This window comes from Physeter macrocephalus, chromosome 6 (genome assembly GCF_002837175.3).
Source record: "Physeter macrocephalus isolate SW-GA chromosome 6, ASM283717v5, whole genome shotgun sequence".
Classification (NCBI taxonomy): domain Eukaryota; kingdom Metazoa; phylum Chordata; class Mammalia; order Artiodactyla; family Physeteridae; genus Physeter; species Physeter macrocephalus.
In genome coordinates, this window is record NC_041219.1 from 77,976,392 (window position 1) to 78,000,814 (window position 24,423).

The window sequence follows — 24,423 nt, forward strand, 5'->3', positions numbered from 1 at the left end:
GGAACAGAATAAAGAAAAAAGAATGAAAAGAAATGAAGACAGCCTAAGAGACCTCTGGGACAACATTAAATGCAACAACATTCACATTATAGGGGTCCCAGAAGGAGAAGAGAAAGAGAAAGGACCCAAGAAAATACGTGAAGAGATTATAGTCAAAAACTTCCCTAACATGGGAAAGGAAATAGCCACCCAAGTCCACAAAGCACAGCCAGTCCCATACAGGATAAACCCAAGGAGAAACATGCTGAGACACACAGTAATCAAATTGGCAAAAATTAAAGACTGGGATTGACATGTATACACTGATGTGTATAGAATGGATGACTAATAAGAAACTGCTGTATAAAAAAATAAATAAAATAAAATTCAAAAAAAACAAAAAACAAAAAAACACTTGAGGGCCACAGCTGTCCTATGTAACAGGCCCAGGATGGGACTCTCAGCTTCTGACCGTGCATCCAGCTTTAACAACTGTACTGATAGCCACGCAAGCCATGGTTTCACAAGCAACCAACATTCCTCTTAGAAACTATAAACTTACCTAAGGACAAAGAATTTATGCTAAGAAAAGATAGGTATAAAACCCAGTAAGGGGCTTCCCTGGTGGCGCAGTGGTTGAGAGTCAGCCTGCCGATGCAGGGGACACGGGTTTGTGCCCCGGTCCGGGAAGATCCCACATGCCGTGGAGCGGCTAGGCCCGTGAGCCATGGCCGCTGAGCCTGTGCGTCCGGAGCCTGTGCCCCGCAACGGGAGAGGCCACAACAGTGAGAGGCCCGTGTACAGCAAAAAAAAAAAAAAAAAAAACAAACAGTAAGAAGAATGAAAAGGTTTAAAATTTTTTTGAAAGTGGTATTTTTATTTATGCAGTAAATGCCTTATACCTATATAATCTTATCTTTATAAATATTCATTAATAAAAACAAAAGTAGTGCACACTTAGGCAGCACATATACTAAAATTGGAACAATACAGAGATTAGCATGGCCCCTGCGCGGAGGACACGCAAAGTCGTGAAGCATTCCATATTTTTGTACAGCAGAAACTAACATAACATTGTAAAGCAATTGTACTCCAATAAAGATATTTTTAAAATTTAATACCACAAAAAAAGAATAAAAGTAAATCAAATATATATATATATATATATTTTTTTTTTTTTAATAAATGAATGATAGAATGCATGCAGTGCCACCTTTAAGAAGAGACAATCCAAGTCAGGTCTTAAAGGTCATAAAGACCAGTCTTCTCCCTCTTAAAATCTTTCCTCTACAGAGGAGTTAAAAGATAATCTCATTTGATTATAAGGTTATCCATGAAGAGTACTGGTAGATTTTATAATCTGTGTGATACAGTATATGTTACTAAGGAGGCAGCAAATGTAGTGGTTATGAGCATGATGGATCATGTCAGACTTTTAATCCAGGTTTCTCACTTCTTATATGAACTTAGGTAAAGTACTTAAATTCTCTAGCCTCAGTTTCCTCATCTGGAAAATAGAGAAAATAGTGCCTCCTCCTAAGGTTGTTGTCAGGATTAAATGAGGTAATAATCATGAAGTATTAGGCCAGTGCTTGGCATGTGGAAAGTACTAAATAAATATTAGTTATTTTATTATTGCTATTTCATTGTAGATTCTTTCAGAACAGTGACTGTCACCTATATACTCCTCAACCTGACACACTGTAAGCATTTAACATTGAATAATTAGGGGCTTCCCAGGTGGCGCAGTGGTTGAGAATCTGCCTGCCAATACAGGGGACATGGGTTCAATCCCTGGTCCGGGAAGATCCCATATGCCGCGGAGCAACTAAGCCCGTGCACCACAACTATTGAGCCTGTGCTCTAGAGCCCATGAGCCACAACCACTGAGCCTGCACGCCGCAGCTACGGAAGCCCGCGTGCCTAGAGCCCGTGCTCCACAAAGAGAGAAGTCACCGCAATGAGAAGCCCACGCACCGCAACAAAGAGTAGCCCCCGCTCACCACAACTAGAGAAAGCCCACGCACAGCAATGAAGGCCCAATGCAGCCGAAAATAAATAAATTTATTTTTTAAAAATTGAATAATTAATCCAAAGCATAATAGCTAGTTATGGCTTTACCAAAAACAAAATTTAGGTCATTATTAATCAAAACTGTTAAGGATCTGGACATATACTACTTGTTTCCTAAAGTACTTTTTTTTTTTTTAACTGAAGTATAGTTGACTAAAGTACCTTATGTAGGAACTACCTCTATCTACCTTCTAACAAATGATAGAAGAAAATGTTTTCTTCCATATGGAGTTCCATGGAAATTATCACTAACTTCTATTACTCCAAGAGTGTCTGTGACCAGAAGTGGAAATGCAAACAAAAGGATATACTCAGAAATTTCAGAACAGTCTGTCTCAACTTCTTAGCAGTGGATATTATGTACTTGCGCTCCTCCAGCCTTCTTTTACTCTTCCCATCCCCTTTCTTTCCCTTTCTCTTACTATTTTCTCCTCCTCCAAAGACACTTATGACCCTCCCTCCTCCCCTCTCCCTATCCATCTCATCTTCTCTGGTCTTCTGAGCTCCCTATGCTGGAAGGTCCTGCATTAACCAACGCAGCAGGTGCCTGAGCCCTAGGGTTACCACAGGGACTTAGCTGCTCTCACTGTTGGGCCAATTTCACCATGAAGACTTTTATTTCCAGTGAATTTTTTTAAACTTTTTTTTTTGGTTTTTTAAAAATATTTATTTATTTGGCTGCGCCGGGTCTTAGTTGCAGCATGCGGGACCTTTTAGTTGCAGCATGTGGGCTCTTAGTTGTGGCATGTGGGATCTAGTTCCCTGACCAGGGATAGAACCCGGGCCCCCTGCATTGGGAGTGCATAGTCTTAACCACTGGACCACGAGGGAAGTCCCTCCCAGTGGATTTTTAAAATCAAGTTATCACTATACCACAGCAACCAGACCTTGAATCTTCTTTGGCCCCATTAGAATGGAACTTGATCCTTGTATTATTCCTTCCCCAGCCTCCCGGTTACCAGATCAGACCTTCCAAACTCCCAAACATAATTATTGTGGGCCAGGGATGTCAACAAGGCTAACAATTGAGGCACCACCAACGCAGTCAGATGAAGGAAGCTCCTACCCCACCCACGCCCGTACACCTGGCAGCAGTTTTTAAAAGACTAGCACAGTCTTGACTATTGACATTCAGTCTGGATTAAGGGCAATCCTGAAATGCTTGCTGAACTTGAGTCAACCTCATCTTTTTTCTGAGCTTAAATAACTATGGAGCTTTGTTTATTAGAACAAACAGGCTTGGGAATTCTGTGGCAGTCCAGTGGTTAGGACTCACTCAGCGCTCTCACTGCCCGAGACCCCAGATTCCATCCCTGGTCAGGGAACTAAGATCCCACAAGGCGCGAGACAAGGCAAAAAAAAAAAACAGGCTTTAGTGTGGTGCCTGCGCTGGTCAAATGTGATCTCCAAGACCTTAAACTGTCAGCCTTGGTTTCTTCACTCTATGATGTCTAAGGTACTTTCCAGCACTACTATGGCATGATACTGTCAGTCTCAACTAAATTTTATATTTGAATTTAGACCATGGTCTCCACTGCCTCTAAGCTCTTCTGGAAACCAGAGCCAAGACACCAAGGCTAAAAATAAACAGCTGGAGGCACCAAGGAAGATCTCTAAACAAAGGTCTGTGGCAGTGCTCACCCATCAGACTTCCATATCTATCAGCAGTACTGAATCCAAGCTACCATGGGAAAGCTTTAAGAATATTCTGGTCACCACACAATTTGTAGACTCATGTGTAAGTCTTATTAAACACTATGTACTATGTATAAGGTACTATGAAAGAGAGAGGCAAAGGCCTTTCCTTCTTGGGGGTTTGCATATTTATGTTACTTAAATAAAGGTCTAATTACATCCTTCATTTTTCTTTTTTTTTGTTTGTTTTTTGTTTTTAAATTTATTTATTTTTGGCTGCATTGGGTCTTCGTTGCTGTGCATGGGCCTTCTCTAGTTGTGGCGAGCAGGGGCTACTCTTCATTGCAGTGCACAGGCTTCTCATTACGGTGGCTTCTCTTTTTGCCAAGCACGGGCTCTAGGCACACAGGCTTCAGCAGTTGTGGCTTGCAGGCTCTAGAGCACAGCCTCAGTAGTTGTGGTGCACGGGCTTAGTTGCTCCGCGGCATGTGGGATCTTCCAGGACCAGGGCTCAAACCCGTGTCCCCTGCACTGGCAGGCGGATTCTTAACCACACCACCAGGGAAGCCCCACATCCTTCATTTTTCCATTGCCTGAAAGATCTGTGCTGTAAATCCAGCCACATAAATTCCTACAGCTAGGTCTTAGAGGAAATGAGACATAAAAGAAAATTTCAACATGACACCTGCTTCCCTTCACATCAACTAATTCCAGTCACTTCTATTTACAGCCCCTTTCTTCTTTATGCAATAAAGAATCCGTTTGAAACTTTTTCTTTTCTTTAACATTAAAGGAAATTTAAACATTTCTGCTTTAACATTTAAGGGACAATTTTGTTTACGGATAAAGTACATCTTGAAAACATACAGTGAGTAGGAGAAGCACAACAGCTAAGACATGGTAAAGAAAGGACAACAGGCAATACTGCTGTATCAGTATACATACAGAGACATCTCCGTAAAATTTCTAGGTCTTCCATTTTAAAATATTTTAAATTTATATATATTTAAATTATCTTCTGCTGTTAAAAGACTTATTTGAGATGAAAGAAGTCTTTTCCATTGTTGGGAAAGCAGCGCCTTACTGGAGGAGTGTCTGAAAAACAATGTAAAGTCCTGATAACTTTATTACAAGGTCTCATTTCTCATAAAGTCTCAGTCTATTTAGTTGTTACTTCATCATATGGTTTGTGTCCTTCATTTGATAACAATGTCCCACCACCTGCACAGTGTGAGTTCTAGGAATATGCATATGTTAAAAAAAAGTCTATAAAGCAATTGGTAGAATTTACGTTTAATAGAAGTCAATTAAGATCTTCTACAGGCAGGGTGACAACTTGCTAAGAAACAGTGTGATAAAAATGGATCACTTCCAGAAAAGTAAAACAGAAACTTAACTATCATTAACTTTGAAATTAATGCAGCAAAACAGAAACAACCTTCTGACTAATTTGCCTAACTCACTGGCCTTGTTTCCTGATCCTTAAATGTAACTCTGTGGAAACAGTTAAGACTGTTAGCTGGAACATGATACTACATTCTCTTGTTTCCTCTCATCTCACTGGTCACATTTCTTAACCTCCTTGGTTGTTTTCCCCTCATCCTTCTCACCTCTGAATGTTGGAATGTCTCCAGGACTCAATCCTCCAGCCTCTTTTCTATCTACACCCACTCCCTGGATGATGTCACCCAATTTCATGGCTTTCGATTCATATCTAAAAATAAATTCAGACCCCTGAAAGATGTCTTGCCTACTTGGTATCTCCATTTGAATGTCTAATGGGCACCTCAAACTTAACATGTCCAAAGCTAAACTAATCTTCTCCAGCCAGCTTCTCCATCAGTCTTCCAATTTTAGTAAATAAAGGTGCTTATAATTGCTTAGGCAGAAAATCCTGGAGTCGTCTCTGATCACTTTCTTTGAATATGAGTACCATACTCAATTCATCAGCAAGTCCTGCTGACTCTCCCCTCAAAATAAATCCAGCTTCTAACCACTTCATGGCTACTGCCCTGGTCCAAGCCACCAACAACTCTCACCTCAAACAGTGAAAAAGAGCCTCCTAACCGGTCCGTCTCTATCCTTGCCCCTGATATACTCTAGTCAACATGGCAGCCACAGCCATCTTTTCAGAAGGTACATCAGATCTCATTACACTGCTCAAAACCTTGTGAGATGGTTTTCCATCTCAGAGTAGAAGTCTGTCTATGAGGCCCTACAGAATCTCCCCTACCCCTTCTCAATGACCTGCAAAACTAGGCACTCTTCCACCTCAGGTCTTTGCACGTGCTGTTCCCTGAGACAATCCACATGGCTTGCTTCCTCACCTCCTTTAGGGTTCTGTTCAAATACCACGTTATCAGTGAGGCCTTCCCTAACCATCTTATTTAAAATCATTATGACCCCACAAGTCTCACCATTCGGCTGGCACTGCCCTACCATCATTTCCCTGCTTTATTTTTCCTCATAGCACTTATTAACCTCTGACAAACTATATATTTTTATTATTTCGTCATGCTAGAATGTAAGTTCTATGATGGCAGGAATTTTTTGACTGCTTTGATTACAGCTGAGCCCGGGGCCTAGAACACAATCTATACATAAAGGCTTTCAAAACTATTTGCTGAATGAACGAATGAAAATATTATCAGACAAAATTGTTACCTCAAAACACCAAGTATTATGAGGGTCAGAAATCCCAAACAACACCCACACTCACCCATAGTATTGCAAAAGGAGAAGCCAGTTTGTGCCTTAAAAAAAAGCATTAAAAGTTTTTTTTACTGTTTAATTTTGTTAAAGCCATTTGCACTATGCCTAAAGAGTTCCAGGCCACACTTACAGGTGTTGTTTTAGCTTCACTAGGCATACAGACTTGATGAAGAAAAAAATACAGGCTTTTTGCAGTCATCAGTCGCCGCTGACAGAAGGTCTCCTAGTGCCTCAGTGCCACAAATGCTTAGGGAGATGTTTAGGGGAAAAGGGATTCTAGAAACATAAAATAATCCCTTCACCAATCCCCAAAGAGGAATCTCTCCAAATCCCTCTGCAAACATTTTTTTCTAACTCCATAACCCTTAACAAAGCCATTCTTAATATGTACATGAAATCTTAATTGAAGAAACATGAATATATAATTACACATAGAGAAAACCTGGTACTCCTCTCTCTTTTCAAAAAATAAAATTACGTAAAACTAGACATAGTTTTTGTTGAAAATGTTTTGCTGTGAAACTGACTTAAGATATTCACTTAGGTAAGAGGTCACTTGGGTATTGTATCTTAAGGCTAAAGAGTTTTGTTTACTATTGTTTATTATCTAATACATTCTTCCCAGTCCGCCCCTCCAAAAAGGAAAAGAAAAGAAAAATACACACTGGTGCAATCAGGAAAGCTATGTCCAAAAGAAGCTGTTCTGAAAGGCTATGACCTAAGTGTTTAACACTGACACAGATAAAGTTCAAGCGGTAGATGTCACTTATCTCACCCATTAAAAAAAAAAAAAAAATCCAGATTCAGATCCCAAGAAGGCAAGCAGAAAGAAACAGGCGTGAAAAATGAAATCAGCCTTTTCTCCCCGGCCTCTCCCAGGCACTCACCCCCGGCCCCTCCACCACCATCCTTTAACAGCGCCCCTTCCCAGCGTCGGTTCCCCAGCTCAGCCCTGCACTGCGCCACCAAATGAGTCAAGAGGACGGGCCAATGCCCCTCCAGGAAAACACAGGCGGCAACACTCGGTGCACCCAACTGAGGAGAAATATCCAACTACTTAAACTCGGAACAGTATAAGCGGTGTCAACAAAGCGTCGTGCCGGGACCCGAGCGTTCAAAGATCGTCGCCAGCTCCGGTGACACTGCCAAACCGACAGGATTCCAAAAGGTGACTCGACGGTCATCGCAGAACCCAAGGCGTGAGGCGGCGCAGACCGGGAATAGTCAGGGATGAAGTACAACCAGCCTCCCGCCCGGTGCTCACCCCACGGGCCACCGCCGCCTGGGTGGGCGCGAACCCCGCGGCCTCCAACTCCCCTCCCCGAGGGGGCCGGGGCGCCGCGTCACGTGCCGAGGCTGAAACTTCGCAGCCGGGGCGGAGGGTGGAGGGTAGGGGGCGGGAGCCGCAGGAGCACAGCGAGGCCTGGAGTTAATGCGCCCGGTGACTCACCGGCCGCCTCCGCGGGCAGCTGCGGGCGAGGGGGCCGGCGCGCCGGGCTGGGGCCGTGCCCTCGGGGCCGCCCCCGACACTGCCCCCGCACCCGTTATTCCTAACCCAGCGCCCGCCTGGCAAAAGCCCCCGGCGGGCGCCCGCGGGCTCAGCAGCGCACCCTGCACGCGGAATAAATAACAATGTCATTAATCGCCGCCCGAGAGCCCGGCCGGCCAGAGAGCGGGCGCCGCCGGGAGCTGACTTTGTCTGCAGCCCGCACGCCGCCTCCCGACCGTCCCCGCAGCGCTCCCCGCGTCCCTGAGGGGACCCCCGCGCCACCGCAGCCCGGCCTTACCCGCCAGCTCGTCGGGCTCCAGGCCGCTGTCCGCGTCGATCCCGCACAGCACGAAGTAGTGCGCGAAACGGCAGGCGGCCGGGGAGGAGCCCGAGCCCGGGCCGGGCGCCGCGCCGCTCCCGCTCATCCCGGCTGCGCTGCTCCTGCTGCCGCCGCCGCCGCCGCCGCCCGAGAGAGCTCGCTGCCGAGACTGCCGCTCGGGCTTTGGTCTCCGCGCGCCCGCCCTAGGGCGACCCGGGCGCGCCCATGGCCGCGCAGCCGCCGCTCGTCGCCGCAGCTTCGCTCCTCGCTCAGCGCCGGGGAAGGGGCCGCGAGCTCGCGCGCAGTCGGTCCGGATCCCGGTGCGGGGTGGGGGAGGGGCGTGCGGGTGGGGGAGTGTCGCCGTGAGAGGCCCGCGCCGCCGCAGCTGCACTCGCGAGCTGGGAGCCACGGCGTCTGTCGCCCGCGGGTCAGCTGAGCCGGCGCTCGGGCTGTGGGAGCGCGGGGGCGCGGAGGACCGGCGCGTGGGGCGGGGGCGCGGAGGGGAGGGCGCGCTCGCGAGGGGCGGGAGCGCGCGTTTCGGCCGTGTGTGTGCGCGCGCGTCCAGCGGGCTCGGAGGGAGAGCCCAGGGCTGGCGGGATTCGTGCCCGCCCGCCCGCCGGCCGGGGCTGCGGCGCGGGGGCGACCCCACACACGCGGCTCCTGGCCTCCTCCTGCCCGCAAGAGGCAAAGCCGCAGAGCAGGATTATGCCTTCTAAACGGGATGCTACCTATCCTGATTTTTTTAAAAAAGAAATGCAGCTTTGGGAAAGGTTAACGGCGCTCTGAAATCATTTCCCACAACGATCTGCACCATCAACATGTTTTAAACTGTGACGAGTGCAGATGCCAATCTCATTTTAAGATCCTAGTCGTTGAATCCTTCTCCCAGCCCTCAGCCCCATTCACAAGCCATCCTTCCTCACTGAATTGGTGCCAGCTCAATGGTGAAGGGGGCGGGGGGAACAGGACTCAATATCCACAAAGCTTTGAGACTTCTAAAAGGACTTCAATTACCAACTTCCCCTCCTCGACCCATTCCGTAATTTATCCTGACATTTTCCAGGTCAGTGTAAAGTAGCCAAGGCGCTCCAGTTCCCCAGCTCTGTACTCATCTGATATTATCAGCTCTCCCAGCAGGTACAATCGGCGGCTGATAAAGCAACAGGAATTGGACCCTGAACTCTGCTCTTCGCAAGACTGTGGCTCTCTTACCCTGCCCTTTCCTCTGACTTTACATTATTCAGAACGAGCTCACCAATCAGTTCTTACTCTCTTGAAAGGTGAAAAACTGAATCCTTCCACACCACTCCGTACTCTCTTCCTTCGGGATTTGGGTATAAGGGGGCGGGGCGGGGGGCGTGTGGGTGTACATCGTGAACACCGCTGCTGGACACACAAGCAAACCTTCCAGGGAGGTGGACTGAGGGAACGAACCTCAATTATTTGACTGAATAATGTTCTTCCTGGAAGATATGTATGCATGCCTACCATCAATTACTGTAGCTTGTACCCTCACTTTCTCTCCAAGTTTGAAGGGTAAGAAGAATCAAAAAATCAGAATGAGCCACAGCCTGGGAAACGCACCATTAGCTCCTGTTGTACCCTTCACTTTTCCTTCAAAACGCTTATAATGACTTTTTCTGTGTCTGTCTGCTCAGCTGGATTGTAAGCTCCACAGAGCAGGAGTCACCATCCTGCTATTCCTATTTCTAGTATCTAGCAGAACCCTGGTCCACCTAGTCCTTCATTTTATGTTTATTGAATGAATGAAAGAAGGGTGGTTATCTAGGTAGTAACAAGTTGTTGATGCTACTAGGAAAATACAGAAACTGTAATATCTGTGACATAATTATGAACATATGCTAATTTGCTATTATACAATGATTGATGTTTCTCATATACAGAGTACTGAAATACGTAAAACAATTTCACTAATGGTGGGGGGAGGGAATGACAGGTTGTGTATGTGTTTCTCCTACCTTTGCTGGTAGATCCTTGCAGCTTGTTTGTTAGATTCTAGACTAATAAAACAAAGCACAATAGAAAACTAATTTACTGTTCGCACTAGCCAAGGCATATGTCACTTTTTGTTCATTTGAAAGGTAACTGACTTACGAGTTTGTAAGCCCTGCATTAATGTTTTCAAGATGAAAAAATAGAAGCCCAAACAGAATGCATTCAATTATGATATATAAATTTCATCAAAATAGACAAAATCTCTAAAATCGCCCCTAAAACTTTCAAGAGAATTGTCACACATTACAAGATTAAACTCTAATTTGAAGATACCTGGGTATGTTCTAATTATCACTTCAGAATGACAGTGTGTAGGTATATTCTGCATTAAGCTGCAATAAAACAAAGCTGAAAGGATAACCAAGAATTAACTGTATATCATTGCATACATGTTTTCCTCCAAAATAATGACATAGAAATAAATTAGCTAAGTGAACAAAAATGACTTAAATCTTACAAAATATTTAAATTGTGTTGAGGAGGGGAGAGATCATATCCCTATTCCCATGCTAAGACAACCTCTGTCGGTACCATCCTTCATTTCCACCATGTCATCCACACATACTTACAACCAAGAGAGACGGGGTTGCTAAAGTAACCATTCAGAGTCCCAGATGTTCAGGGACCACATTTTACTAGTAGTCAGAGTCACCACATGATATGCCACCAGGTTAGCCGTGCTCAGTCAATTCCTCATTCCCGTGCTTCCTGCAGGCAGCAGACCCTAGCATGGCTGAGCCCCTCCAAGCATAAGTGATGCCCTCCATTGGAGTTTTTACCAGAGAGTCCTTCAGAGACAGCAGATCATTGATCAAATACTTAGAGCATGGCCTTCCATTCTGCTTGTACATATGCTGCCTGACTGGGAACCTGCAATGGAGAAAACAATCCCAACTTTAACCTCTACAGAGCACAAAACATGCCAAATAATCACAATTCCAACAAAAGATTTTCTTTTGTGAGTGACGTTTTCTTGAGTGACATTTTCTTCTGCCAGGGTTTTAGCTTTCTGGGAAAATCTTATCACAATGAAAAGTTATTTGGAAAATCAATAACCATATTCCCTCATCATTAGTTTCAGAAAAAGTGTTAGTTTATGCCAATAAGAGTTTGGTAGCAAAACAGCCAACTCACGATTTTGCATAAATCTGTTTCTACCGTATACAATGGGTCCAAGTTTATAAAAAATCTCTTTTATGTAAGTCATTATGCTAATGCTTTGAGAATATGAAACTAAATAAGACACAATCCCTCTTCTTCAGGGATCTAGAGTCTAGCAGGAAGGAAAATATTTTTCAAAAATAATTAAAATACCAAAAAGAGAAAATAAAAAGTAAAATGTCATATATTCCACAGGACAAGTTCAAAAAGTGATGTAGGATTTAGTGAGCAGAGGTCAAATCTTATTAAGGAATCCACTAGGACATCAAGAAAGTGGTAATATTTGAGATGGCCTTATAAGAGGAATAGGAGTTCATCAGGTAGAGATGGGCAGGATGATGTTCCAGGCACAGAAGAACTGACTGAGGTATAAAAGTGCATAGAGGACAATAGTTCAGTTGGAGCCAGAGCATGAAGAGCCTTCAATGCCAGGCAAGTGGGGGGTGACTCACTTTCTTAAAGTCTTGCTGATATCTGAGAGCTAGCCTTAGCTAATTATTTCTTTTAATAAATTTATTTATTTATTTATTTATGGCTGTGTTGGGTCTTCGTTGCTGCGCGTGGGCTTTCTCTCTAGTTGCAGTGAACAGGGCCTATTCTTCATTGCGGTGCGCAGGCTTCTCTTGTTGCAGAACTCAGGATCTAGGGGCTTCAGTAGTTGCGGCTCTTGGGCTTAGTTGCTCCGCCGCATGTGGGATCTTCCCGGACCAGGGCTCGAAGCCGTGTCCCCTGCATTGGCAGGTGGATTTTTAACCACTGTGCCACCATGGAAGTCCCTAGTCTTAGCTAGTTTTGAGTGAGTTTAACACAGAATATTTGAAATCAGCTAAGCCAGCCCCCTCACTTTACAAATAAAAATGTCTAAGTTCCACAGAATTTTCATGACTTACCCAAACACACATTGTTAGTGGAGGACAGGAACAAAGCCTGAAAGACTGGATTGTAGGATATCTTAAGGCCCTTTCAGCTCTGATGTTTATAAGTCTATGAAATCTCTTTACTTGAGTTGACTAATCTTTCCCCTCTATGCTGCTATGACTTCTTTTCAGAGATCCACTTAGGAATTTGATTATTTTTTTCTTTTGAAATGAACATTTTTCAAACATACGGAAAGACTCGGATAATGAGCACATATATACCCATCACCTAGTTTTAATATTAACATTTTGCCATTTTGTTTCATCTGTTTTTTACTGAAGTATTTGAAAGTAATAAGGCATAACATTTGTCAACATTTTGAGTATGTCTGTACTATCTAAAGTTTCACATGGGGACTTCCCTGGTGGTGCAGTGCTTAAGAATCCGCCTGCGAATGCAGGGGACACGGGTTCAATCCCTGGTCCGGGAAGATCCCACATGCCGCAGAGCACCACAACTGCTGAGCCTGCACTCTAGAGCCCGCGAGCCACAACTACTGAAGACCACACGTCTAGAGCCCGTGCTCCGCAACAAGAGAAGCCACAACAAAGAGTAGACCCCGCTTGCCACAACTAGAGAAAGCCCACGCACAGCAACGAAGACCAACGCAGCCAAAAATAAATAAGAATTTTTTTTTAAATCCTAATTTTAAAAAAATAGCGAGACGCAAGAGGGAGGAGATATGGGGATATATGTATATGTATAGCTGATTCACTTTGTTATAAAGCACAAACTAACACACCATTGTAAAGCAATTATACTCCAATAAAGATGTTAAAAAAAAATAGTTTCACATGAATGTTTCCTTACTTTCTCAATGAAATCTCTAGACCTTCTTTTCTCCCTTTACCTCACATAAAATACCAAACATTAGTTCCTATTCATCATCTAGTCCTATTCTTTCTCTTTTTTCCAATAATACTATAGTAGATTTATGTGTAATTATTTTCTCAGGACCGCCCCCTTCTTCTGAGAACCCTGTTCCTTTCATTCCAACCAAATTGCTCTCTCAGGAGCTATTGATACAATGATATGATACAACATCTCACAGACACACACACACACACATCTCTCCCTCCTCTCAAAGCAATTGCTTGGTCTAGAAGAAGGCTTGTGGCCCAAGCTGGGCCAATAAGCAATTTCTCATTGGTCTTGGACTTGGGACCCAGAGAGTTGAGGTGGTCTCTCTGCAGGTGGCCAGCACTGTAAGCTGAAAAACTCAGGAGATACCAGTGGTCATGTTTCTGTTATGTGAAGAAAGATAATCTGCAGTGAGAGAGAAGAATGAGGCTGACACTCAGGACAGAGGAGACAAATGGAGCAAGCATCCTCTAAGGTTATCATGAATTTGACTTTTTTTTGCCTAAGGTAATTTAAGTTGGGATTCTGCCCCTTGCAGCCAAAAGAGCATATTTATAAGTGTGATTTGGCCTGGAGAATACTGATAGGAAGAATTAGGCAAAACCTTCAGGCTACCCCAGGCTAAAAGGTATAAAAACCTCTCTACGCATCCACCCAACCCCAATTCAAAAGACATGAAGAGAAGCTGTAACTCTGTATATGTTTTCAAGATCTCTATAAAACTATAAATACATAAACCTATAAAAACTAATTGTACCTTATCTGTCTACTTCTTGAAACAATAGCAGACTATATTTAAAATATCATAAACTTATTTTTTCAATTGTTGATAGATTGCATTTTGTGTTCAGAAATCTTCCCCCAGGCCAGACCCTGGCACAGCATACGGGAGGGAACATATGAGACAGCAGAACATCTACATTTACCCTAGTATTGCTGCCCCACATAAGCTCCAGGTGGAAAGAAAATAGCTGAATCTTCAATGCTTACAACCTTTAATTAGATTAGCTCCACGCAGCAGAGAAATGAGGACCATGAATGTCAGACTTTGCTCTCCATCATTCAAGAGAATAGTCAGCAAGGTACAAAGGAGGGGCCGTGAGTTCCACAAGTCCCTCCTTATGGAAAAGAGGCAAGAGGAAAGGAAGTTCCTCCCTAAGGAGTGTTTGTTTAATCAGAATCCACTCCCCTCCCTTCATTGTTTAGCCTTGACGTTTTTTGGGTGGGATTGGCCTTACTGCTAGCTCTAGGGTGAGGCTTTGTGAACCTATGTCCCTTTAAGGGTTAATGATTTGGAGATGGACAATTGTCCTAAGCTGGTCCACTTAGTGTGAGGTTCAGAACTTTCTTTTGATAACTGGAGGAAGGAACACCCTCTTCTTGTCTTGTATGTAAATGAGGAAGTATACAGAATTGCTGGTAGCCCTACAAGGAAAGCCAGGCCAAGGATGAAGCCAACACACAGAACAGGGCAGAGACTAGAGGTACTCTAAAAAGCAGATTATATCATGAACTCCGGATCAAATCACACAAGAAGCCAGGTCAATAGCTGGAATTTGTCAGTTAATGTGAGCCAATACATTCCTTTTATTGTTTCAGCTAGTTTGAGTTATTTTCTTTTACTAGCAACTAAAAGTATGCCCCCCAAATAAGGGGGTTGATCTGTAAGTTCCCTCCCAGTTAAAAATAAAATTATACATATTCTAAATCTAAAAGGAAAGAATATATAATTCCATATTCTGGAAAAAGCCCCAGTGCTATCTCTTCTCAAGGAGGTAACAACGATATGCCACTAGAATCTCAGGCAGCTAGGGCAGGCTCCCCCTGAGAATCAGGGACCATAGGATGAGGAAGAAATCTTAACAGTCTTCTGTAGAGGATAGTTGCCTTGGTTGGATGGGTTCCTTCTCTAAACCAAGATTGAGAATATAAGAGTAGCGATTAAAATACAGATTTTCCATCAAAATTTAGAACACTCCTACCTTTTGTTTCATCAATTCTGTTTCTCAGAATTTCTCCTACAAAAATACACAAGCAAAGGTTATGTGTGCAGTGATATGACCTGAAACATTGTTCATGGTATTAAAAAAGCGGAGACAATCTTATTTCTACCAAGAGGAAATGGTTATATAAATTATGGTATATCTATGTGGTGTAATGCTAGGAAAGAAGTTGCACGTATGGAAAAAAAATTATTTACTATATGGTTGAATATATAAAATATAAAATCAAGAAAGAAAAATATATAGTATGATCCTATCTGTGTTAAATATAAACTCTCTACATATGTTTGTGCTTAAAAAATATGAAAAGCTTCCACTTTTTATTTTTCATATCTCAAATAAGAAATTTATAAATTGTTAAAATATTTTACAACAGGCATCTGTTGCATTTTTGTAATTCAAAACCTTTCCTTTGGGCTTCCCTGGTGGTGCAGTGGTTAAGAATCTGCCTGCCAATGCAGAGGACCAGGTTCGAGCCCTGGTCTGGGAACATGCCACATGCCGCGAAGCAACTAAGCCCGTGAGCCACAACTACCGAGCCTGCGCGTCTGGAGCCTGTGCTCCGCAGCAAGAGAGGCCTCTCACTGTCGCAGTGAGAGGCCCGCGCACCGCGATGAAGAGGGGCCCCCGCTCGCGGCAACTGGAGAAAGCCCTCGAACAGAAACAAAGACCCAACACAACCAAAAATAAATAAAGAAATAAATAAATAAAAACACCTTTCCTTTTTAAGTGTGTATGTGTATTTTTCTGTGAGAAAAGATTGTCAGCATTGTGAATCATGATTATTCTCATAAATAACTCAAACTTGTAACTGTTTTACTGACTTCTTCTTAAGATTAATTTGAATGACTATAGATATATTCATATATGCATATATACACATACATGCATAAAGGAGTATGAATGTTGACAATTCATTCATTAGTCAACAATTCTTATTGAGTGCCTACTGTATGCCAGGCAGTGTTCTAGTGATATGTCAATGAGTGCCATAGATCTATAGTGTTGCATATGATGAGATCCAAAATAGTCTCAAGAATATAAGTAACTATAAATGTCGAAATGTAGCAAAGTATAATGTTTACGTATGTCTAATTTTCAATCATCAAAACCATTTAATTTGGCTATTCAGTGATGAACTCGATTTCGTGTTATAAATGTGTTATCTTCTTCAGTTTCAACTATAAACCTCATGGTTGAAAGCACTGAAGAGCCAGCTAAATAAAACTGCCGATCTCGATTTGGGTGTGTTTTGGATCCAACATCTTTAGACCCTTACCACATGCCAGAATTTAAACCTGAGTTCTCAGTTCCAGAATTCATATACAATTTCTAATGCTTCCTTTAAATCACAGAAATCTCACTCATCAATTCTCTCCCGCTCTGAATTCAGAGGCACTTGTAGTTAGTCCCACACAATTTAGTCTTGCAATATTAATTAATTCAGATATATAAATCTTTTCTTTCCAACTTGTGCATCTGAGAGCTTATGGAGGTCAAGAACTGTTTTCTCTTTCCTCACATCCACACATCACAGTTTATTCATTCAGAAAACTGTGTAAATGCATCCCTCAGCTTCCTCAACAAAGAGTATACATTTAAACTAAAAATAGAACACAGATCCTCTGTGTTTTTCAGTCATAATCAATATGACTATTCGTGAGGCCAATTATTTTAAGCTTAGCAATTTAGACATAATCCCATCATTGAATTAGGCTTGAAATCTTAGAAAGAAATTGCAGCATGTTTATTCATCTTAGTTGCTTCTAAGCAACTGTTATCCTCCAAGCTTAGAACCCCCTCCATGATTTCCAGGGAGCAATTTTAGATTACATAATAGTTTTTGGAATACATTCTGGAAAGTACCTATTCTGTTTTAGGAAAACTATAGACCCCTTCTCTCACTCTCTCTCTCTCTCTTTTTTAAAAGAATTCTTCTCCTATGACTATTTCCTTGAACTTCAGACTCCAACGATAAGTAAAGGTAACAAGAAAGATTCCGGGAGAAAAGCCAATTTAATTGTGCTATCCTGAATAATTGTTTCTGACTTCCAGCTTGCCCATTGTGATTTTTTTGGCAGGAAAGAAATTAATATCAGACTCCAACAACCTTCAAACAAGTAAAAATTATAATCTGGTGGGTGCCTATTTAAAGTAACAGAATCCAAGGCAACACAAGAGGCTTAATTTTAGATATGCATGTTATTAACTAAGAGTAGGAAAGAGCATTATCTAGTAGTGAAGAACCAGGAGCATGAAACAACCATTTTAAATTTATACTCCCATTTCTTCAAGGTTTGAGATGGATAACATAACTTCAACTTTCTGTATTTAGCTGTCCTGTCCTTAAATTTAGTTAAAAGTTAAGTTTGCTTAACTTTTTATCACTTTACAAAATTGCTATCTAGGCTTATAAAACACCAAACTCCTTGTCTTAGTTCAGGCTGCAATTATCATAGACTGGGAGGTTTAAGTAATAAAAATTTATTTTTCACGGTTCTGAAGGCTGAGAACTCCAAGCTCAAAGTGCCAGCAGATTGGGTGTCTGGGGAGAGCCCTCTTCCTGGTTTGCAGACGGCCATCTTCAAGTTGCGTCTTCCCATGTGGCGAGGGGGTGGTGGTGGCAGGAGTATCTTATTTAGGGTGTAAAAATAATTTATAGCTAGAAATGTTACAATATTGTGGAACCACCTTTTCAACATCGTTGGGTAAAAAGTGAGCTCTGGAGACGCCTCTAAGGCAAAATATGCCCAGATTACAATAAAGAACTAAGTTAAAACAGAATTTAAAAATTTTCACCTAAAAAAAGTAAATTACTGAAAAATGAAAAACTTGCTGGGTTAACTCTGAATTTAGACACTAAAATGTCTGTCTTGTCTAGTGATGTATTACTAGGCAGTAGCTACACAAAGGTAGCGATTAATGTGACAACAGTTGAACGTTAGGACCAAATTAGGGGGAATTATTTACTCTCATTGGAAGTGTACAGGAGGCACCCAGAAGCTGAGATAAAGGAGATTATGGATAAATACACACTACTTTTTATATTCGTCTTGAAATGTACAATTTTACAGAATCCTTTCAAGAAAAAAGACCCTAAAGCAAGTGAAATGTAGAAAACAATTTAGTCTTGTACCTGTGTCCTTTTTTTAAACAGCAGCACTCTCTAAACATTGGATAAATATTGAACTCTTTTCTTAAACTTTTGTTCTGGAAATTTCCAAACACACACAAAATAGAAAGAAAGAATGGAATAATGAGTCCCCATGTATTGATTGCCTGGATTAACATTTATCGATATGTGGTCTATCTTGTTTCATTTATAACCCCACTGTCTCCTCACCCCCACTGCACTAGATTATTAGAAGTCAACTGTCAGATATAATATCATCTCACCAGAAAATACTGTAGTATGTGTATCTAAGAGATTGACTCTTTTTTTAAAAGCAGAATCATAATACCATTTTCAAACGTAAAAAAATGAACACCTTAATACCAAATAATATACAGTAAGTAATATTAAAAGTCTTACTGATAGTCACCTAGTTTAGATAATAGTAGTAATACAAAATTCTTTTTCAGATAGAAGTTGCAGGAATTTGAATTTTGAGTTTAAGTATCTCCATTTATTGTTTTATTGTGTTGAAATTATGTTAAAATGAATATGTCTTATAAGTCACATTCCCATATTTGATAGGTTGGTTGGTTGGGTGGTTGATTTTATCTGAGGACTAGAAATGGAGCAGGTTGATTATTTACAGGACAAGAAACAGAGCAAAACTGAAACCCAACGTCTCTGCTTTTGAAAACAATTTCTCTGAACCCGGAATGAGAGGAGAAATATTTTAACATCCACCTTCCCAGCACCACAGCTCACTTTCAGCTGGCTTTACTCTGCTATAGTTGCACTCTGTTAAAATATTAAAATTCCTCTTAAAAGGTGAGAACTTACCTTAGCGCCTCATCCTCCTCCTCCTCCCCCCACCCCGCCCCCTGGCTTCTCCTGCCCTGAGTGGAGCAGGCCTGGGCTCTGGTTGGCAACTCTGCCCGCACCCTAGTGGACATGCTTGATGCCCGCCTGGTCCCCCTCCACCCTGTGCAATCCCACAGAAAACCTGCCATTGCTACTCCTGGGAACTGCAGCCTCCACAGGGTACCACGCTGGTTGTTACGTATTTTAAGTGTCACTTTTTACCTAAATCCCTTTATTATTTCCTCCTGTTTGGGAGTTCAGATGAATTTAGTTTAGGGAGACTGAGATAAGCCAGGATTTCAGAGTCAGACCTGGTTCAGATCAGGATCTATCTCCTGCGCTCTAGGCAAACTCTGAATTATAATGTCTTCACCTGTAAAATGGAGACAGTAATATAATAAGAAAGGCAAGTAATGTCTTAGTGTTATTATGAAAATACTTTTGACCAGGCAGACCCACTAGAATGTCTCGGAGGGATCTCCAGGGCTCCCCAGACAACACTTTTTAACATTTAAAAATATGGAGCTATACTTACCATAAACTTCACTTACCATACTTTTTAAGATCAACAGAGGATTCCCTGGTGGTCCAGTGGTTGGGAATCTTGCTTCCAATGCTGGGAGCCTGGGTTCGATCCCCAGTCGGGGAACTAAGATCCTGTAAGCTGTGTGGCACAGCCAAAAAGAAAAAACGAAAAATTCAAGAGTTTTCAGCATGTTTACAAAGTTGTGCAATAATCACCATTATCTAATTCCAGACATCTTTATCACTCCATTAGCAGTCTTTACCCATTGCCCCTCATACCAGCCCCTGATAACCACTAATCTACTTTCTTTTTCTATGGATTTGCCAATTCTGGGTACTTCATAAAAGTTAAATTGAACTTGAGTTGGTCTTTTCTGTCTGGCTTCTTTTACTTAGCATAATATTTTCAAAGTTCATATGTAGCATGTATCAGTACTTCATCTGTTCATATAGCTTAATAATATTCCATTACATAGATATACTACATTTTATTTATTCATCAATTGGGTTGTTTCCACTTTTTGGCCATTATCAATAATGTTGCTATGAACATTAATGTGTAAGCTTTTGTGTGGACATGTATTTTCAATTCTCTTGGGTATACACCAAGGAGTAGAACTGCTAGGTCATAGAGCAACTCTATGTTTAACTTTTTGAGGAAACACTAAACTGACAAGACCACACTTTGAGAATCGCTTCCCTAGTCTGAGCTATCCTCACCTACTGGCTGGACCATTGCCTAATTTCCCTGATCTTGCCTGGTGCCCCTACAGTTTTTACTCCACACAGCTGCCAGAGCCATCTTTTTCAGAGACCATATTAGAGAATATCACTCCATTTTGTAAAACTCTCCAATAGTTCCCCATTATACATAGAATAAAATCCAACCTCCTCCAGGGCCCAAACATGTCTAGTCCCGGCCTACCCCTCTGACTGCATCTCCTCACTGTCTCCAGAACGTTCTTCCTTCTAATCTTTGTATAGTTGGCTCCTTCTAATCATTCAGATCTCTACCGGAAAGCAACGTCCTTAGAAGGTGTTTACTTATTTGTTTGTTAATTTTCACCACTATATCCAGCTCCTAGAACTGTCACATGGTTGAGAGTCGATAAATATTTTGGAACGAGCACATTAATAAAAGGCAAAGGCATCTGGTGTTCCAGTCATCTATTGCTGCATAACAAACTATCCCAAAACTTAGTGATTTAAAACAACTGTTCAATTTGGCTAGGCTCAGCTAAGTGATTTTTCTGTTGATCTTGCCAGTGGTCACTTGTGTATCTGCAGTCAGCTGGCATATTGACTGGGGGCTGAGCTCAGCTGGGCCTCCTCCTCCCTGGCCACATGACCTCTTCATTTGTCTCTACAACAAGGTAATTGGACTTCTTCCACGGCAGCCCAGGGCTCCCAATAGCAAAAAAGTGGAAGCTACTGCCCTTTCAAGACGTAATCTTGGACCTAGCACAGCATCACTTCTGCCATATTCTATTGGTTAATAGTGTCAACAAGGCTAGCCCAGATTCAAGGGACTACATAGGGTCTTCAATACCAGGAGGAGTGTTTCATGGGGGTGGGCGGGCCAACCAGTGAAACTGACAAGCACACCATGCAAAGGCACAGTACATTTAACCTTTTATTATTATGACCATCTGGTAAGCTGGAGAGGAAGTAAATCCTCTTAAAAGTTTTGGCTGTATTGCAAATTACAGTATCTTTCCTAATGTAGAGTTGTATGAATAAGAATAAGAGAAAGCTTACGAATTATTTTGAGTACAGGAGTCTTTGCTGCAATTTGATTGAAAAGAATACACCTAGATATGGAAATATTTTATTAGATTCTTTGTAGCTATATTTGTTAACATGGAATTCTAATGGAATCCTTACCCAGGCTGCACAGTACAGTAGTACAGGACTCTGGAGTCTGGCTACATGGGTCTGAGTCCTGGTCGGATGCTTATTGCTGGTGATCTTGCACAAGTTTCTTAACCTTTTCGAGCTTCAGTCTCTTCATCCGTAAAACAATACCTGCATTATGGGTTTTTGAGAATTAAGTTAGTTATTACCTGTAAAGTGCAGGATAACGCCACATAATGCCTGGTAGATAAGCATTTGTTAAATAAAACACCAATTTCAGGAAAAAAGAATACTGAAATGTTAATTCTAAGAATACCAGCACTTACATTAATCAACCAGTAGATAAGTTTTTTTTTCCAACTCGCCAAAAGGCAATCGCCCTAAATCAAAGTAATCTAAACACTTCCCTCCTCCAGGTTTTCTCCAGTCATTAACTATTCAAACACAACTAGTGGTCATGACAACTAACCAGATAGTTCTTTTTAAAAATTTGTTTTTGCAATTATTTAATCAGACTTTTTTAAGACTTTGACCTTTATTGCACTTTCTTTCACCTTCCTTAATAAATTTTAAAAGGCCTTCAAAAAAAAGACACAGTAATGACTGGCAAGTTAAACATTGCAGAGCAATGCCCATTCAAAGGTTGGATTCGGCTGTGAAGGGCTGGAGGTCGCCTACAGCTGACTGTCACAGTCCCAAGCGGGCTGGTCCCTGGTCTCCCAGACCCAGGTTAAATTGGGGGCCACTCCAGGAACTTTACATGGAGTTCGATTAGCATAGACCATTCCAGACTCCGCAGCCTCTTTCTTCACATACAAAACATGGAGTCCCCAGGCAAACAGTGGCCGTGAGACTGGAGGTAAACTAGGTTCTCACTAGAGCATTCTAGGATAAATTCCCAGGCCAAATTGCCACTGACAATCTTAGAAACCCTGGATGAGATGGAGTCATTACGTAAAAGATTAAATAAAGTATCATCTTATGTTTACATGTCATAGTAGCTTTTTAAAGCGTTTTCAGTCTCATATCACGAACAGCCTTAGGAACATAGCAAGGTTAATATAATAATTATTGCTTCCGTGACAATCAGCATACCGAAGATGAGAGGTCATAACAGAAAGTTAATTATAAATAAGTATACCTGTGGATCCTCTGACCTGGCAGCTTACCTGAATGAGTGAATTACAGGAAGAACTGTGTTCTCCCTATATCTTTCCTGCACTTCTTCAGTACATGTACCTGCCAAGTACTGGAGCACTGACAATTAAAGCTTTAATTCTCTTCTTTTCTTCTCATTTTCATTTTTCATGAAGCAGTAACAATAAAGAGGAAAATGGAAGTCATGCAGAATCTTACCACCTCAAGGCAATTATTTTCATTTCTACATATTGCCTTCCAGACTTTGTCCAGATGTGTGCAGGATTTTACATCATCATAGTGCACGTGTTTTTTTAATTTAATTTTATTTATTTTTTTAAATGTTTATTTATTTTTTTAAAACTCTGAGTAATTTTTAAAAATTAATTAATTTATTTATTTCTGGCTGGGTTGGGTCTTCGTTTCTGTGCGAGGGCTTTCTCTAGTTGTGGCAAGCGGGGGCCACTCTTCATCGCGGTGCACGGGCCTCTCACTATCGCGGCCTCTCTTGTTGCGGAGCACAGGCTCCAGACGCGCAGGCTCAGTAATTGTGGCTCACGGGCCCAGCTGCTCCACGGCATGTGGGATCCTCCCAGACCGGGGCACGAACCCGTGTCCCCTGCATCTGCAGGCGGACGCGCAACCACTGCGCCACCAGGGAAGCCCCTGCACGTGCTTTTGAATTTTACGTTTTCTCTTTTTATAGCAGCACTTGTTCATGTTGTTTCATAATCTTCTCAATTATTATGGCTTTTTATTCCTGTTAGTTGGTGTGTGGCAGTTGACTTAGTCATTTAGCTATTGGTAGACATGTAGATTGTTTCCACTGTTTTGGGGTTTTTTTCTACGAAAGTCATAATGAACTTCTCTGTTTTTATACCGTCTTTCTCATTATTTCCATGTGATACATTCCTTAGAAGATTATGGGTTGTGGCAGACTGTATGCTCTAAAGATGGCCAAAAAATATCTCCCAAACCCATTGCTCTTCTGCAATGAGAACTTGATACTCTCCTTGGACCTGGACAGGCTCTGTGACTGCTTTGACCAATAGAATATGGCAATAGTGACACTGCACCTGTTTCGGGTATAGCTCTTAATTGGCCTAGTAACATCTATTTCCTGCTTCTAGTAAGTGCAACTTTCTTGAGATCACCATGCTATGAGAAGCCCAAGCCACATAAAGAAGCCCTGGGGTCTGAAGCCCCAGGTGGACAACGAGAAAAGCCCAGGAGCATCAAGACATCAGACACATGAGCAAACACACCACCTCAGAAGTGTAGGGGCAGACCTGACGGTCCCACATGAAGCCAGGCGGACAGACTGCCCAGGGGAGGCCTCCTCAAATTCCTTACCTGTAAAACCGCATGCAAATAAATGGTTGTATTAAGGCCTACATTTTGTGATAGTTAGCTAGTAATACGTATTGGAAACATAGGTCAAAGATTTAAAAAATTTTCCTAACTGCTGGCAAAAGCAATTCTAACAGGATCGAAACAATTTATACCAGAGGTCCCCAACCTTTTTGCCACCAGGGACCAGCTTCACAGAAAACAGTCTTTCCACACGCTGGGCAGGGGGGCACGGGATGGTTCAGGCGGCAAAGCTCCTCTGAGGCTAAGAGAGCCTCACGTCTTATTACCCCCACTTTAAGCTCTGCTCACCTTCAAGCAAAACTAATACTTACCATTCACCTACTTTGAATTTAAACACATGAAGCTCTTTGAACTCACGTGAAGAAAGGAACCAGAGAGGACGGAGTGTGTGGGG

The 24,423-nt window shown here is 42.2% G+C and overlaps 1 protein-coding gene, 1 long non-coding RNA gene and 1 other non-coding gene across 3 annotated transcripts in view; 1 reads left to right on the forward strand and 2 right to left on the reverse strand.

Annotated features, from left to right (window-relative positions):
• The window catches only part of DENND5B (DENN domain containing 5B), a 226,603-nt gene extending 217,974 nt beyond the window's left edge, over positions 1-8,629 (reverse strand). The window contains exon 1 of the mRNA XM_028491163.2: positions 8,187-8,629. Coding sequence (XP_028346964.1) covers positions 8,187-8,313 — 127 coding nt within the window. The 5' untranslated portion in view covers positions 8,314-8,629. The remainder of the gene's footprint in view (positions 1-8,186) is intronic.
• On the forward strand, positions 929-1,030 carry LOC112066372 (U6 spliceosomal RNA). Its single transcript, XR_002892593.1, has one exon. It is a non-coding gene; the product is annotated as a U6 spliceosomal RNA (small nuclear RNA).
• A 2,203-nt stretch (positions 8,630-10,832) lies between the features above and the next one.
• On the reverse strand, positions 10,833-21,637 carry LOC102991338 (uncharacterized). Its single transcript, XR_448768.4, has 4 exons — positions 21,549-21,637; positions 19,691-19,803; positions 15,146-15,181; positions 10,833-11,093 (listed from the first exon to the last, which is right to left on the reverse strand). It is a non-coding gene; the product is annotated as an uncharacterized lncRNA (long non-coding RNA).
• Between the last annotated feature and the right edge of the window lie 2,786 nt (positions 21,638-24,423).